Source organism: Pongo pygmaeus, chromosome 6 (assembly GCF_028885625.2).
Source record: "Pongo pygmaeus isolate AG05252 chromosome 6, NHGRI_mPonPyg2-v2.0_pri, whole genome shotgun sequence".
Taxonomy (NCBI): domain Eukaryota; kingdom Metazoa; phylum Chordata; class Mammalia; order Primates; family Hominidae; genus Pongo; species Pongo pygmaeus.
In genome coordinates, this window is record NC_072379.2 from 81,925,546 (window position 1) to 81,938,906 (window position 13,361).

Genomic DNA, 13,361 nt, shown 5'->3' on the forward strand with positions numbered 1-13,361 from the left:
ACCCACTTGCAGCTTTTCTTTTTCCATTTAAAAATATTTAAAATTATTTAGCTTTAAAATTCCTTTAGAAAACAGGGAGTGCTTTAGTAAAATTACCAGTGAAATGCCATTGGCATAATTTCTATAACTGAGATCATAAGGCCTAAAGATATTGATTTAAATTTTATCTCACGCAAGTTTTTGGGATTTCAAGGTGCCCTCTAGTATGTCTTTTTCCACTGTTTGTTTGAACAGGACTAGTCATATTTTCTTTTTCCAATAAGAAATCTCTAAACAATTATTTAATCTTAAATGTTGTTCAAAGTTATGTTTTTAAAGAGAATGTAAAGAATTATGAAATTCTTGATCATTTGGTTACTCATAGAGCTGAATTATCCAATATTTACCCTAGGAGAATTTTACCTGGAAATTACCAGATATGTTCTCAAGCCCATTTTTTTCTAACAAATAAATGAAACCTAGTTGGGGCACAGTGGCTGAGGCCGGCAGAGGTTGAGGCCTCCAATGCAGAGGTTGAGGCCGGCAGATCACTTGAGGTCAGGAGTTCGAGACCAGCCTTACCAACATGGTGAAACACCTTCTCTACTAAAAACACAAAAATTAGCCAGGTGTGGTTGTGTGTGCCTGTAATCCCAGCTACTTGGGAGGCTGAGGCAGGAGAATCACTTGAACTCAGGAGGTGAAGGTTGCAGTGAGCTGAGAGTGCACCACTGCACTCCAGTCTGGGTGACACAGTAAGACTCCGTCAAAAAAAAAAAAAAAAAAAAAAAAAAGAACCTAGCATTTACTGGAGAGGAAGAGGAAGGAGCCATCTGTTTTAAGTGCCTGTTATGTACCAGACACTGATACGTTAATTCATTTGGTCCTCATAACCCTCTAAGGTAGGCAATGGTTTACTCATTTCCACAGACAAAGAAACCCAGAGTCCTGGGTTAAATAACATATTCCATGCTATGTTGCTAATAAGTGATAAAGCAAGAACCCCACTTAAAGTCTGTTGGGCTTCAAAAGCCTTGTCCTTTCCTGTCCGCTGTGGCATGCCTCAAGTGTTCCCTATAAATATGTAAGGCACCATGACAGGTAAAATATGTGACATGAATGCCCTGAATAATAGGCTCTTCTCTATAGGAACTTATAATTAGGTGGAGGGAGGTAAGACACGTGTAGAAATAACTACAAGACAGATACAAAAGCAGACCATGACAAGTGCTAAGACAGATGCAGAAGCAAGGTTCTGTAGAAGCATGGGGCCAGGTATGCTGGCTCATGCCTGTAATCCCGGCACTTTGGGAGGCCGAGAAGGGTGGATCACCTGAGGTCAGGAGTTCAAGACCAGCCTGGCTAACATGGTGAAACCCCGTCTCTACTAAAAATACAAAAATTAACCATCCATGGTGGCTTGCTCCTGTAATCCCAGCTACTCGGGATGGGGAGGCACGAGAACACTTGAACCCAGAAGGCAGAGGTTGCAGTAAGGGGAGATCATGCCACTGCACTCCAGCTAGGGTGACAGAGTGAGACTCCATCTCAAAATAAATAAATAAATAAGCATGGAAGCTGGTGTGGGGTGTGGCAGGAAGAGAAATTGAAAGGGATTTCTCAGAAGAAATGAGACCTTGAGCCTTGTCAAGTGGGTAGGTTATTAGGACAGATGACAGCAGGGACAAGAGTCCAAAGAGGGGTGCAGGAGACCCCTCTTGGTATCCGCCTGGTTCATGTGAATCTCTCTCTTTGGAGATTACCCCAGTAAACAGAAGCCTAATTTCCCAGGGATAATTAATTAATTGCAGGGTTGATACTTGACCGAGCTGAGCCAAAGGCGTTCTCTAACCAGAATATGGTAAACTTTGAACTGAGACACGGGACCCACAAGCTGGCAAAGGGGTCCGGATAAGGACAGCAGCCTATTGGTGAGATCCCTCAAGCTGCCCAGATTCCTACTATTTCTAAGTTTTAGTTCTTCATCTTTTTCATGAATTCCCTAACTACTATAATGGCTCCCCAGTAAATTCCTCTGTCTACTTAACCTAGCCAAAGGTGAAGTCTTTTTGACCAATACAGTGAAGAAGAATAGACATCAGATCCAAGAAGAAGACTACATCAGGTTGTAGTATTAATATGTGGCTAGGAGGCAGGCTATATCAAGCTGTATAAAAGAAGAAAGGCCTGGAAATGCCTCAGGGCATCATCATGGAAGTTACTGAACACAGGCTAATGATTTTAGATTTTATTCTGGGGGACAATAGGAGTCATACTTTGCAACTAATGATAATACTGCTACTGCTCTTCTCACTACTATGTGACATTTGTCAAGTACTTCTTATGCACCAGACACTTTAAAAATTATTAGTCCTTTATTTTTATTTTATTTTATTTTAAAGACAGGGTCTTCATCTGTCTCCCAGCCTTGAATGCAGTGATGAGATCTTAGCTCACTGCAACCTCTGCCTCCAGGCTCAAGCAATCCTCCCACCTCAGCCTCCCGCATAGCTGGGGCTACAGGCATGCACCACCATGCCTGGCCAATTTTTGTATTTTTTGTAGAGATGGGGTTTTGCCATGTTGCCCAGGCTGGCCTTGAACTCCTGGGCTCAAGTGATCCTCCTGCCGTGGCCTCCCAAAGTGTTGGGATTACAGGTGTGAGCCACTGCGTCCAGCCAAATTATCATTCCTTTATATGCATTAATTCATTTAACACTCACAATAAGTGTGTGAGCTAGGTATTACTATCATCATTTCATGAATGAAGAAACTTAAGCCAAGAGAAGTTAGGCAATTTGCCCAAGTTGATACAGAGTGTATAAGTAATCTTTACAAAGATTAATCTGGTAAAAGTACTTATACTGACTTAACCTTATAGAGACTGACGGTAGGGAGACCAGTAAGACACTGTTTCCTAACATAAGCAAGAAGTAGAGGGCATGACATAAAGTAGGTGTCAAATCCATGTTCGTGGATTTGCACTGATGTCAATAGTAATCTTTTTGCTGTTGTAAATTTGATTGGATTTAGCAACTAACTGAGCTGCCAAAGATTACTCAGGCTTGCATCCTGGATGACTGCAGGAGTGGAAGATGCAATTTACATGTGAGAGGAGTGAGTATACACGGTGGGAGTAAGACCGTGAGTCTGATTCTGCACACATCTGAAAACTGTCACGTGGTATGTGATAGTATTATTGACTGACTGTGCTAAATAATGTTCAATGGGTGACAAAGTTGACATAATCCTCCAGCTTCCCAGATTTCTTCCAAGAAATGATGTTTGATGATATTTTGTAAATATTTCAAAGTTAAAGTGTTCTGGTTTAAGAAGCCCAGGAGATCAAAGCAAAGCTATGCTGAAACCTTATAATTTCTTCCTTTTTCTCCTCTCAGTTCTATTCTGTTACATTCAGGAAATCATCCTAGACACACATGCCACCACTGCACACCAAGACTGTTCCTCTATCTCTCTTCTTTCTTAATATCATTCGATTGCATCTAAATCCATCAAAAGTCTCTTTATTCCATAAGTACGTAATCCTGGTCCTTTGAACCCCACAACAGTGTTGTGATGCAGGAGCTGAGGGTTCTAATCTCTTTTTCTTATGCCTCATATACAATACATTTTTCAAAATTGCAAACCTCTTCCCCACAGCTTAGGTGGGCAGGTCACACAAAAATAGGGGAAAATAAACGTGGTCTCTCCATGGTAGAGTTTCTGTTATTTCCAACTTCACTTCCTCCGACACAAACATCATGCAAGACCCTGTGTGGAAACACCTCCACAGGCAATGTGGCCCATCACCTACTGAGGCAAGGCAGGGACCAGCCCCACTCCGTGCCTCCTCAGGGAGTGTTATCAGCTGACCCGGGAACAAGGTAGTAGTTGCCTTTGAGGAATGTGTCAGATAAGGTTCCTGTGTAATTCCCCAACTCTGAACAAGTGAACAAGCTGAGCTAAGTGTTTCCTCAGGCTTGGATCTGTTTTCTGTGCACACACTCAAGCATGCTCAGAGACCACCCACACACTGGTGGAAAGTGGTTGGGCAAACCCTGCTTGTCTTCGTCTCTGCAAGATCACTCACTGTGTGCTTTGTTGTTTGGATACAAAAAGGGATTCAAGAGGAGAGAACATTTACCCACTTTATGGCTGATGAGGGTCTAGTTATGGGGAATTACACCTCTCTTTTGTTCCCCTGTTCTCCAATAGGATTAATTGGGACTTATACATTTTATAGCTCTGCCTAGAATACCCTCCTCTCCCCTCCATTTGTCTAAATCCCAGTCTTCTGAGAAGCGCTGTCTGACCAGAGACAGATTCCAACCTCCACTGAACTTTGAGAGCACTTGCTATCTGCCCCATATCATTCTGCACCTTTACAAGCTCTTTTAGTTTCAGATCCAGAAGCAATTTGTGAGAGGCAGTGGTTAAGAGCATATGCCATGGGATGCTAAAATACTTTGGTATAAGTCCCCACTATACCACATCCTAGTTGAGTGATTTTTCAGCAAGTTACTTAGCTTCTCTGAGCCTCAACTTCTTCAAATATGTCATGGAAATAGTAAGGGTGGCTGCCTCATATGATTGTTGTGAGGGGGAAATAAGAAAGCCTTCATAGCAGCTATCATGGTGCTTTGCATGTAAGAAAAATAAATTAAAAGCTAGCTATGACTATTATTCCCAATAAAAGCATTGATAACAAGAAAGCAGAAACTGTGCTGTGCATAAGTACTTAGGAGTAATCATTCCTGCTTCTCTCACTGTTCTTATGTCAGTGTTATTGCAGGAAGGAACATTGTTGTTAAGAATGTGGGCTCAGGCATCAGATGCTTAGGTTCAAATTCTGATGTCACCACACTAGGCTGTGTGCCTTTGCATGTTACTTACCTACTCAGTGCCTGGTATATTGTCACCTAGTTGAGTTGGCCATTCAGCAAATTGGCTTTTGTTAAATTTGCCTGCTTTCACTTTGAATGCCACACTGATGGGCTTAGACTTCCTTTCCACGGGCAATGGGGAGTTTTGGTCTAGGGAATGAAGAGATCAGGTTTTTTTTTTTTTTTTTTTTTTTTGAGATGGAGTCTCACTGCATCACCCAGACTGGAGTGCAGTGGCACAATCTCGGCTCACAGCAACCTCTGCCTCTCGGGTTCGAGCAATTCTCCTTCCTCAGCCTCCCGAGTAGCTGGGATTATAGGCATTTGCCACCACACTCGGCTACTTTTTCTATTTTTAGTAGAGAAGGGGTTTCACCATGTTATCCAGGCTGGTCTCAAACTCCAGACCTCAAGCGATCCACCCGCCTTGGCCTCCCAAAGTGCTGGGATTACAGGCTTGAGCCACCTCACCCAGCCGAGTGATCAGATTTTTATTTTAGAAAGATTGTTTGGGTAGATTTCTATAGGGGAAAACTGTAGGTGGACAAGCATGAAGGTAGAAATATCAGTTTGAAGGTTAAGAATAGTATTAGATGATGAATACGTGAGTGAAGACATGGAAAGTCTTCGTGACAGACTGGGTCTGGAAGAGAAGACGAAGTGGCAATGTTGATGAAAGTTCTGCTTTAGGCTCTTGGGTATATTGTGGTGCCTTTAACATAGAGATCATATAACAGGTAAAAAAGGATTTGGGATATATGAAAATAATGAGTTACTAATTCATTTAAGATTCTATGGGACACCTAGAATAGTGGCTCTGTCTGGTGTACAAAGTGAAATTCAGCAGGGAGATTGGGCGGGAGATATAAACACGCTGTTCGTGATTGAATCCTTAGCAGTGGAAGAGATCTCCTGCAGAGAACACATCAGGAAGAAGAGCAGGGGTTGAGGGCATGACCACAGGGACCTCAAGGATGGTCAGAGGAAAAAGAAATCCTGGAGAAGTCAGAGAACTAGGAGACAGTAGAGAGGAGTAGTGAGAATTCAATGGAAAGAGGATGTTTCTATAGGCACAAGGAAGCTGACTAGCTGCTTGACAAAGAAAGGTCAGGACAGATGTGGAATTAAGAATATCCACAGGATTTGACAAGTAGGAAATCAGTGGTAATCTTAATGGAACAGTTTCATGGACAGAACAATCTGGCTTCTTGTTTGGTACCTAGCACATAGTAGGTACTCAATAAATACAAACAACTGAGTAGAGAATTGAAACTGAAACCTCAATAAAATGAGGGGAAAAAAACCAACAGGCATAGAGAGGAAATCGTAGGCAAGTAAACAAATCTCTTATTTTTTTTATACAAATGCCACGAGAACACAAGCCCAGTTTGTCCCAGCCCAGCAATAATTCTTACCTGGAGGGACCAGTCCATACAAGTGACCACTCGATGCTTGGACCAATGCTCATCATAGAACTGACGATTGAAAGAAAGATTGGCTCCAGCCTGAACATCCCTAGGAGGATTTAAACATCAGAGATAAATATGGAGCTCTTTCTCTATGCTGCTCATATAGAAGCACTGATATGGCAAAAGCCTGGCACACAATACTCTCTGAGGCCAAAATGTTAATCTAGACTATATACCCTGATCAAAATTAATGAACTAAAGATGGTCTTCTTTATGAAAATCTCTTTCTAACCTGGCCTGGAAAGGGTTTCCATGTCGTTCCAAGACTGTTATGAAATGTCAGATTTGTTTCAAGTTCCCATCTTGACCAGTCCCAAGCTTTCTCCAACCCTGGTTCAGGCCAGAGCCTCTCCCTGAAAGGCTCTGGCCTGAAGCAGGGCTTATTAGAAATCTCTGCTATCAAGGGAGCACAGCTCACCAGAGGATTCTTTGATATCGATACTACCTTATTTGTCCTTAGACCAGAAATGATATGCATGTTTTTATTTACTTGTAAATGCGGACAGGCTGTAGCAGTAGCCTCCTCACTCAATAGTAAATGATAATTTCTACCATGAGACAGGCGTGGTAGACAGTGGAGGATTCACCAGATGTGTTCCAGATACTTATCACTTCTGCCATGGACCAAAACAGCATCTGAATCTAGGAGGATTACAGTTTAGCCAGTGTTTACTTGGCTGACACTCAACTGGCCATAACACCTCCTTCAAGGAACTCAGTGCTGGTTATGCAGCTGCTCCACAAGCTGAGTATTTACATCGAGTAATGTTTGTTCTGGACCAGGAACTATGGGATCTGCATAAAAAGCTGCCTAAGTTGCTTGGGCTTTGGTTCAGAAATTCTTCTACACCCACCTTTCCTCTGTTCATTTGCTTCAACTGCTGGCTTGCACCCTGCATCACTTAACTTATATGGCTCTTGTTCAGACTGGGTGACCTGGCTTCCAACAAGTTATTTGGGCTCTAATTAGTAAACCTAATATGACATTTTTTTTTTCTGCTAACCCTTCCTCAGCTCCGCCATTGCAAACTCAGGATATATATATATGTGTGTGTATATATATATATACATATATGTATATGTATATATATATGTGTGTGTATATATATATACATATATATATATATGTATATATATACACAAACACACACACATGTCCTGCCAGGAGCCTAGGATAATACTGAGCCAGGCACACAGAGGGAAATAGGACCAACAAAATCAAGAAAGTCATAGAAAAATGGCTTCTCAGAAAAACACAATGATTGTAGAGCATATATATTCAAAATATTGTTGTCTCTTCAAGGTAGTCTAAAGATGCTGCCTATTGTTGAGAACATGTACAGGACTCCCTTTTGAAATTGGTTTTCACGCCTCTGTTACATTCCCTTGAGCATCCTCAATGATGATAAAATATCGTCCTTTAAGAATGTATTTGGATTTTAGAAATGGCAAAAAAAATCAGGCCTGATGAAAAAGGCAAGTGACCCTACCTTCACATATCATTCTTGGCCAAAAGAGATCTGTTGCTAAGAACAGCTACATTTATGTTTATAAGGCTCATATAGTCCCTCCTATTCTCCCCAGGATGATGGTTGACGGTCATGGCCTTTTCCAATACCTATGCTACAGTCACAGAGGAAGTCATTTAGGGACACTTGCTTCTATTGATTAGTTTTGTTTTGCCTGTAAATATATTCTTGCATATATTAATATGTTTCCTAAAAGGCATATACACATATGCATACTTTCATGGTACCAGAAAGAGGAAACATTTTCCAGTCTCTGTTCATCATTACCCACATCAGTTAACTTCTCCCATACCTCATGTTTATTTTCTTCAATTTCCTATTTGCTTGGACACCAGGAATAAATCTAGTAGATACAACATGAATCTCCTTTGCTGCTTAAAAAGAATGTTTTCTCAGAGGATAATGCATGTGACTCTGCCAGTCTCTATCACCTGGACTGTTCGCCAGATACCAAGTTCAAAAGCATTTCACAGAAGCACATGATAATTACAAGGAAGTTCTAAGCCAGAAGTTATCACCAAAGCCCATAGTCAAAGCTGTTCAGCAAGATCAATTCCAAAATTTCACCCTCCTCTGATTTCTTAATTTGGAATTTTCCTAGTCAGAACATAAATAAATTTAGAATTAACAGATAACTTACGCTATTTTTTAAAGAACGCACACAAGAGACTAACCCATCTTTTTCCTCTAACTCTCGGCCGCTGTAGTCAAAAAAGATGTCGGAATCTTCAGCCAGGGCTCTTTCAATTACCCGTATTGTCCGGTCAAAAAAGATGAGAAATTCCTCTGAATGAAGGATCTGCTGTTTTTCTTCCTCTGTCAGCTCTCTTGGAGGGGCTTTATTTATTTATTTTTTTGTAAAAGAGATTGTTAGGGAAGAAAAAAGGGACAATTAAAACTTATCAAGAGGAACCCAACTCTTGAGAGAGACTGCTTATCAAAGGAGTGGCAAGACACAGTGAAACAAATCATTGCCAATATTGATTCTAAATTATTTACAAATTCACACCAAAGGCTTCTGCAGATGTCCCCACAAAAAGATTGCATATTTGGTCTAATCATTATTTTGAAGAGTTGAAGAAGATTACAAATAAAAATAGATTGGTGTGTTTTTAGCAATCAGTTCTAAATGTTTTTTTAACTTGAAAAACTGCTCAAATATGGCATAATAGATAAATTCACAAAACTATGTATTTATATATGCTATTGTACTATTGTCAAGCTGGCAATATTAAATAATTAGGAACACTCTATAATATGATCCACATAGTACCTTTCCTCTTTCTACTGAGTAAATTCATAAATTCATTTTATTTTAAACGGTTAGTTGGCAAGGCTGACTGATTGTTATATAGATTATATTCAAAAGAAGAAATATATCATTCCAAACCTGCTTTCACTCAAGATCTGCTTTAATTTAAACAAACACATGGAACAAATACATGCCTCTATAAAACAACCCACAATTGTTTTTCTGCCTTACTTTTCTGGCATGATTAATCTTATCGAACTAAATTTGAAGATACAAAATGAGACAAAGAGATCAAATAACTAGTAGCATGTCATAGTTTCTGAAAGTGAGCTCACCTTAGAGTCACCATTTGGTTACATAAACCATTCCTTCAATTGCAAGTTTTACATAAAACCTTAGGGAAGGGATTAGGAACTTCCCAGACCAAAAAACCCTCAAGGGCAGAAACTGTCAGCTGAACCTTTGTGGTTCTTCAGGAACCCCAGTTCAACTCTGGTGGAGAGAGCCTTCAATAAACTTTTCATTGATTACTCTTTCAGTAAGTAGTACAGAAGCTCCTGAAGTTAAACTTACAGGAGAGGGGTAGTGCATTACAATCACAGGTGGAGCCTCTGGTGGAATCACTCACCTACAGGGTTTTCCAAGCACTGCCACAACCATCCTAACAACAAAATCGATTTCCACCTGGCCACATGGTCAGAAGAATCTTTTAGGTACTATCACCTGTAGCATAATATTTTATGAAAGTGTTACATAATTTGACTAATTGTATCTTGAAGCCTAAGAAATCTGTAGTGTCAAGAAGCCCTTCTACAGAGTCAAGTCATGGCAGTGGATCCAAAGTTCATAACATCTCCCTCTTTCTAGCCTCCCCTTCCCTGCCCCAGACCATGATGCAGGGGGTCTGGAGAAACACGAGAATCTCTATTTGTACAAGAAACTAGAATGATCCTGATGTAGTTGGTTCACACCTTAAAAAATGCTCTCCAGGTAATATTAGGGCAACACGTGATTCATCCACTATAGCAGAAGAATTTCTCCTAACACACCCCACCTCGTAGTTTCTAGCAGCCCTAAATAAAATTAGAAATATTTCTTTGCTGTCTAGGTCTCCAGAGCCCTAAATATTCCAGTGTGTACTGGGACTTTCCAAGGACCCCATTAACTTCTACTGAGCAGTGCAGCTGAGACACTAGTTTGTGAAATGCTGAATCAGGCAATATGCACACTCAGACTTAGGCTAGGTAGTGGGGAAATAGGTGGAGGTCATAAATAACACAAAGAACTCTACGAAACCAACCTGGAATCAAGCACCCTGCCATATGCTAGATTTGATTAGTTAATCAATGCACTGAAGCTCTTTGAGCAGTAGTTTTATCTATGAAATGGAGATGATACCTAAACTTTAAGTCTGGTTTAAGAATTAAAGCTAAATATGCTGGGCTTCAATAATTAGTAATGAAGTAGCAATTTACTAGTGTGCTTTCTAAAACTTCTGTAAATGAGACATTTGAATTATTTCACTCCAGAATATAATAAAACTACAAAATGGAACTAGGCAAAAGGGGAACAAACCCTACTAAGTCCATTTTGTTTTGGTTGATGCTGTTACATAAATGAATAAACCTGACTAAACAAGAATACTATAGGCCAAGAAGAATGTCTTATTCAAAAAGACTCACTTGGCCTTGGTCACTGTTAATAGATGACTTGAGTCACACTTGAAATTAAACAAAGAAGTAGGAATTTTTCTCTATTTATTTTTTTAAGATATTAAAAAATCTTTCTAGTCTCTGTTTATCTTTTCGAGCCACTTCTATTTCACCTGTATTTTTCCTTACAGGTCCATTACCTTGAATAAAAAATAGTATCTATGTAATTTTCTGTAATTTTTTTCTTCCCTGTAGCTTATTGTCACTTTGATCTCAGCTTTCAAGACAAAACTTCTTCTCTAACAGAAACATAAATGGCTGATCAAAGTGTGCTTGCAGAGGCCAAGTTCAGGTAGGTGGAGCACTAGCCTCTCCAGATATTATGATTGATAATACAATATTTGGCTTGAAATTAAAATGCTACAGAAGCAAAGAAAAGATACATTTTATATTAAGCTTTGATGTCAAACAGGGATCAAATGACATGATTTGTTAGCACAAAATAATCAGATGCATGTGCAGATGAGTACTTTTTAAAAGTCATAAACAATATTCAACTTAATTAAATAGGGCCAGAGTAATTTTTGATTAAATAAACAAAACCTCCCATACTTAAAGATCTTTAAATTGATAAGTGTTGTTCAATATCATGAAAACATAATGGAGTATCCAGGAACCACAACCAAAAGGTGTATTCAGAGATAAAAACCTCTCCAGGCATCATATTTCATGAAAGAAAATTGGTTGATTAATGGATTCCACAAAGTTCAAAATACAGGAATGAACAAATAGAATCAGAATTGTTTTACTCCAAGATAGATGCCATATTCTACCTCAAGTATCTGTTTCTACAGCTTTTCCCTATCCCTGGAACCTAATAAATTATTTTTAACAAGTTCATGGCATTAAAAATGTAGGAATTTAATAGCAAAGGGCATACCAAAACAAAATGTGGGCATGGATAATAGTTTTTCTTATAGGTTAAGCAGAAAATACTATTATAGCAGATTTTTTTTTTCTTTGTTTTCACAACACAAAACATGGAGTGTTTCTGCCAAGAACTGGCAGCTAACAATACTTTGTGCATTTAAAGAGCTCTTCAAGAAGAAGTAGATTCTACACTATGAAAAGCAGAATGCATGGATGTAACTTACATGTAATCCAAATGATAAGACAATTTTCAAAGTTACCAAAATTTAACCAGTTATATTGAACTTGAATAACTTGTATGAAAGAAATTTTACTGAATACATCAAATTCAGAAGACAGCCTAATTCTACGAATTTGTGGCCTGCAAAATTAAAATAGAATATAAATTTCACTTAGGGTCCACTTTTTATTGTAGAAATGTTAATTTTTCTTATTTTTATATATGAAAATACTTTTAAATATATCTTTCAAGTATGATTGTATCTCATTTGCCATGTTTTCTTGACCTTTCCTGCTATCCTCAATGTATACTTTGTCAGTTTCTCTTTAATTAATTTATACTACTTTAAACTATATCTTTTGGGTTCTGCCTTCTCGTGATTTTTTTCCCTCTATAAAAATGTACAATTTATAATGAAGTTCACAACTTATACTGAGTTTTTTAGTATCTCATTTCTATGTTAAAAGATATTTTAAAAATATCTACTACAAATATGTCTTGACTTGTTTCAGTGATGTTGCTTTAAATTTCAATATAAAAATTATTCAAAAATATTTTTCAAGGATCTCTAAGAGATAAAAAATAAATAAACCCATGTAGCCAGGAAAAACATTAGATTAAATAAGGACAGTGGCTCTCATGGGAATTTTATAGTGAAATCAGTTCATAAACAGCAGCAAGAAACCAAACCAAACTAAAAGTGAAGGATATCTTTCTGTGAAGTCAATGTGAGGTTTATGAGTTGATTTGTATTTACAAAAAAGTTAGGTTCCCAGTTGTGTTGTTTTGAATTTCTAAACATGAAGACACGAGGACACTGACATGTAGAAGTTTTCTAAACTTTGATTATAAGCTAAAATATACCTGATTTTTTTCCTACTCTATGGCAAAAAAAAGTGAAACAGTAATTAATCAAGACTGCATTTCTTTAGTGTTTAATGCACTTTGATGTCACATGGGCAAAAATGTCAAAAGTTAGTGAGTACTGATTATTTTCCTCATGTCCCCCTCACCATCTTTTTCTTCCTTTTCACTCCAAAAAAAAAAAAAAAAAAAAAAAGCCAGATTTCTCGAAAATGTGTTTCCTGGTTTGAAACTGTGTATGTCAAGTTTCAGCCCAGAGCAAATTTTTATGGCTGAGTAATAAATCCCTGAAACTCAGGGTTCATAATAGAAGTGCTGACACAGCCCTAACTACTATGCAGTCATGTGAATGGCGCCACGATTATATCTGCTAGAGATTCTTTCAAAAGTTTGCAAAATACTGTCTTGCTTTAAAAAAAAAAGCCAGAGTTTGATGCCAACATAAACATGCTTTTAACCCATTATGTGTTAATTTGCAGAAAAGCCATTAATGGAGAATAAGGCACACAGTGCAGCAGGAACAGGAAATGTTCTTTCAAACTTCTTTTTGACTTTTAACATGACTTTAATCAATTCCATGAAG

General features: G+C 38.5%; 1 protein-coding gene across 2 annotated transcripts in view; it reads right to left on the reverse strand.

Annotated features, from left to right (window-relative positions):
• Positions 1-13,361, reverse strand: part of DYNC1I1 (dynein cytoplasmic 1 intermediate chain 1) — a 316,684-nt gene that overhangs the window by 104,918 nt on the left and 198,405 nt on the right. For both annotated transcript variants that reach the window (XM_054496029.2, XM_054496027.2), the window contains 2 exons: positions 8,535-8,697; positions 6,278-6,377 (listed from right to left, as the gene is read on the reverse strand). In XM_054496029.2, the coding sequence (XP_054352004.1) occupies positions 6,278-6,377; positions 8,535-8,697 (263 nt within the window). The remainder of the gene's footprint in view (positions 1-6,277; positions 6,378-8,534; positions 8,698-13,361) is intronic.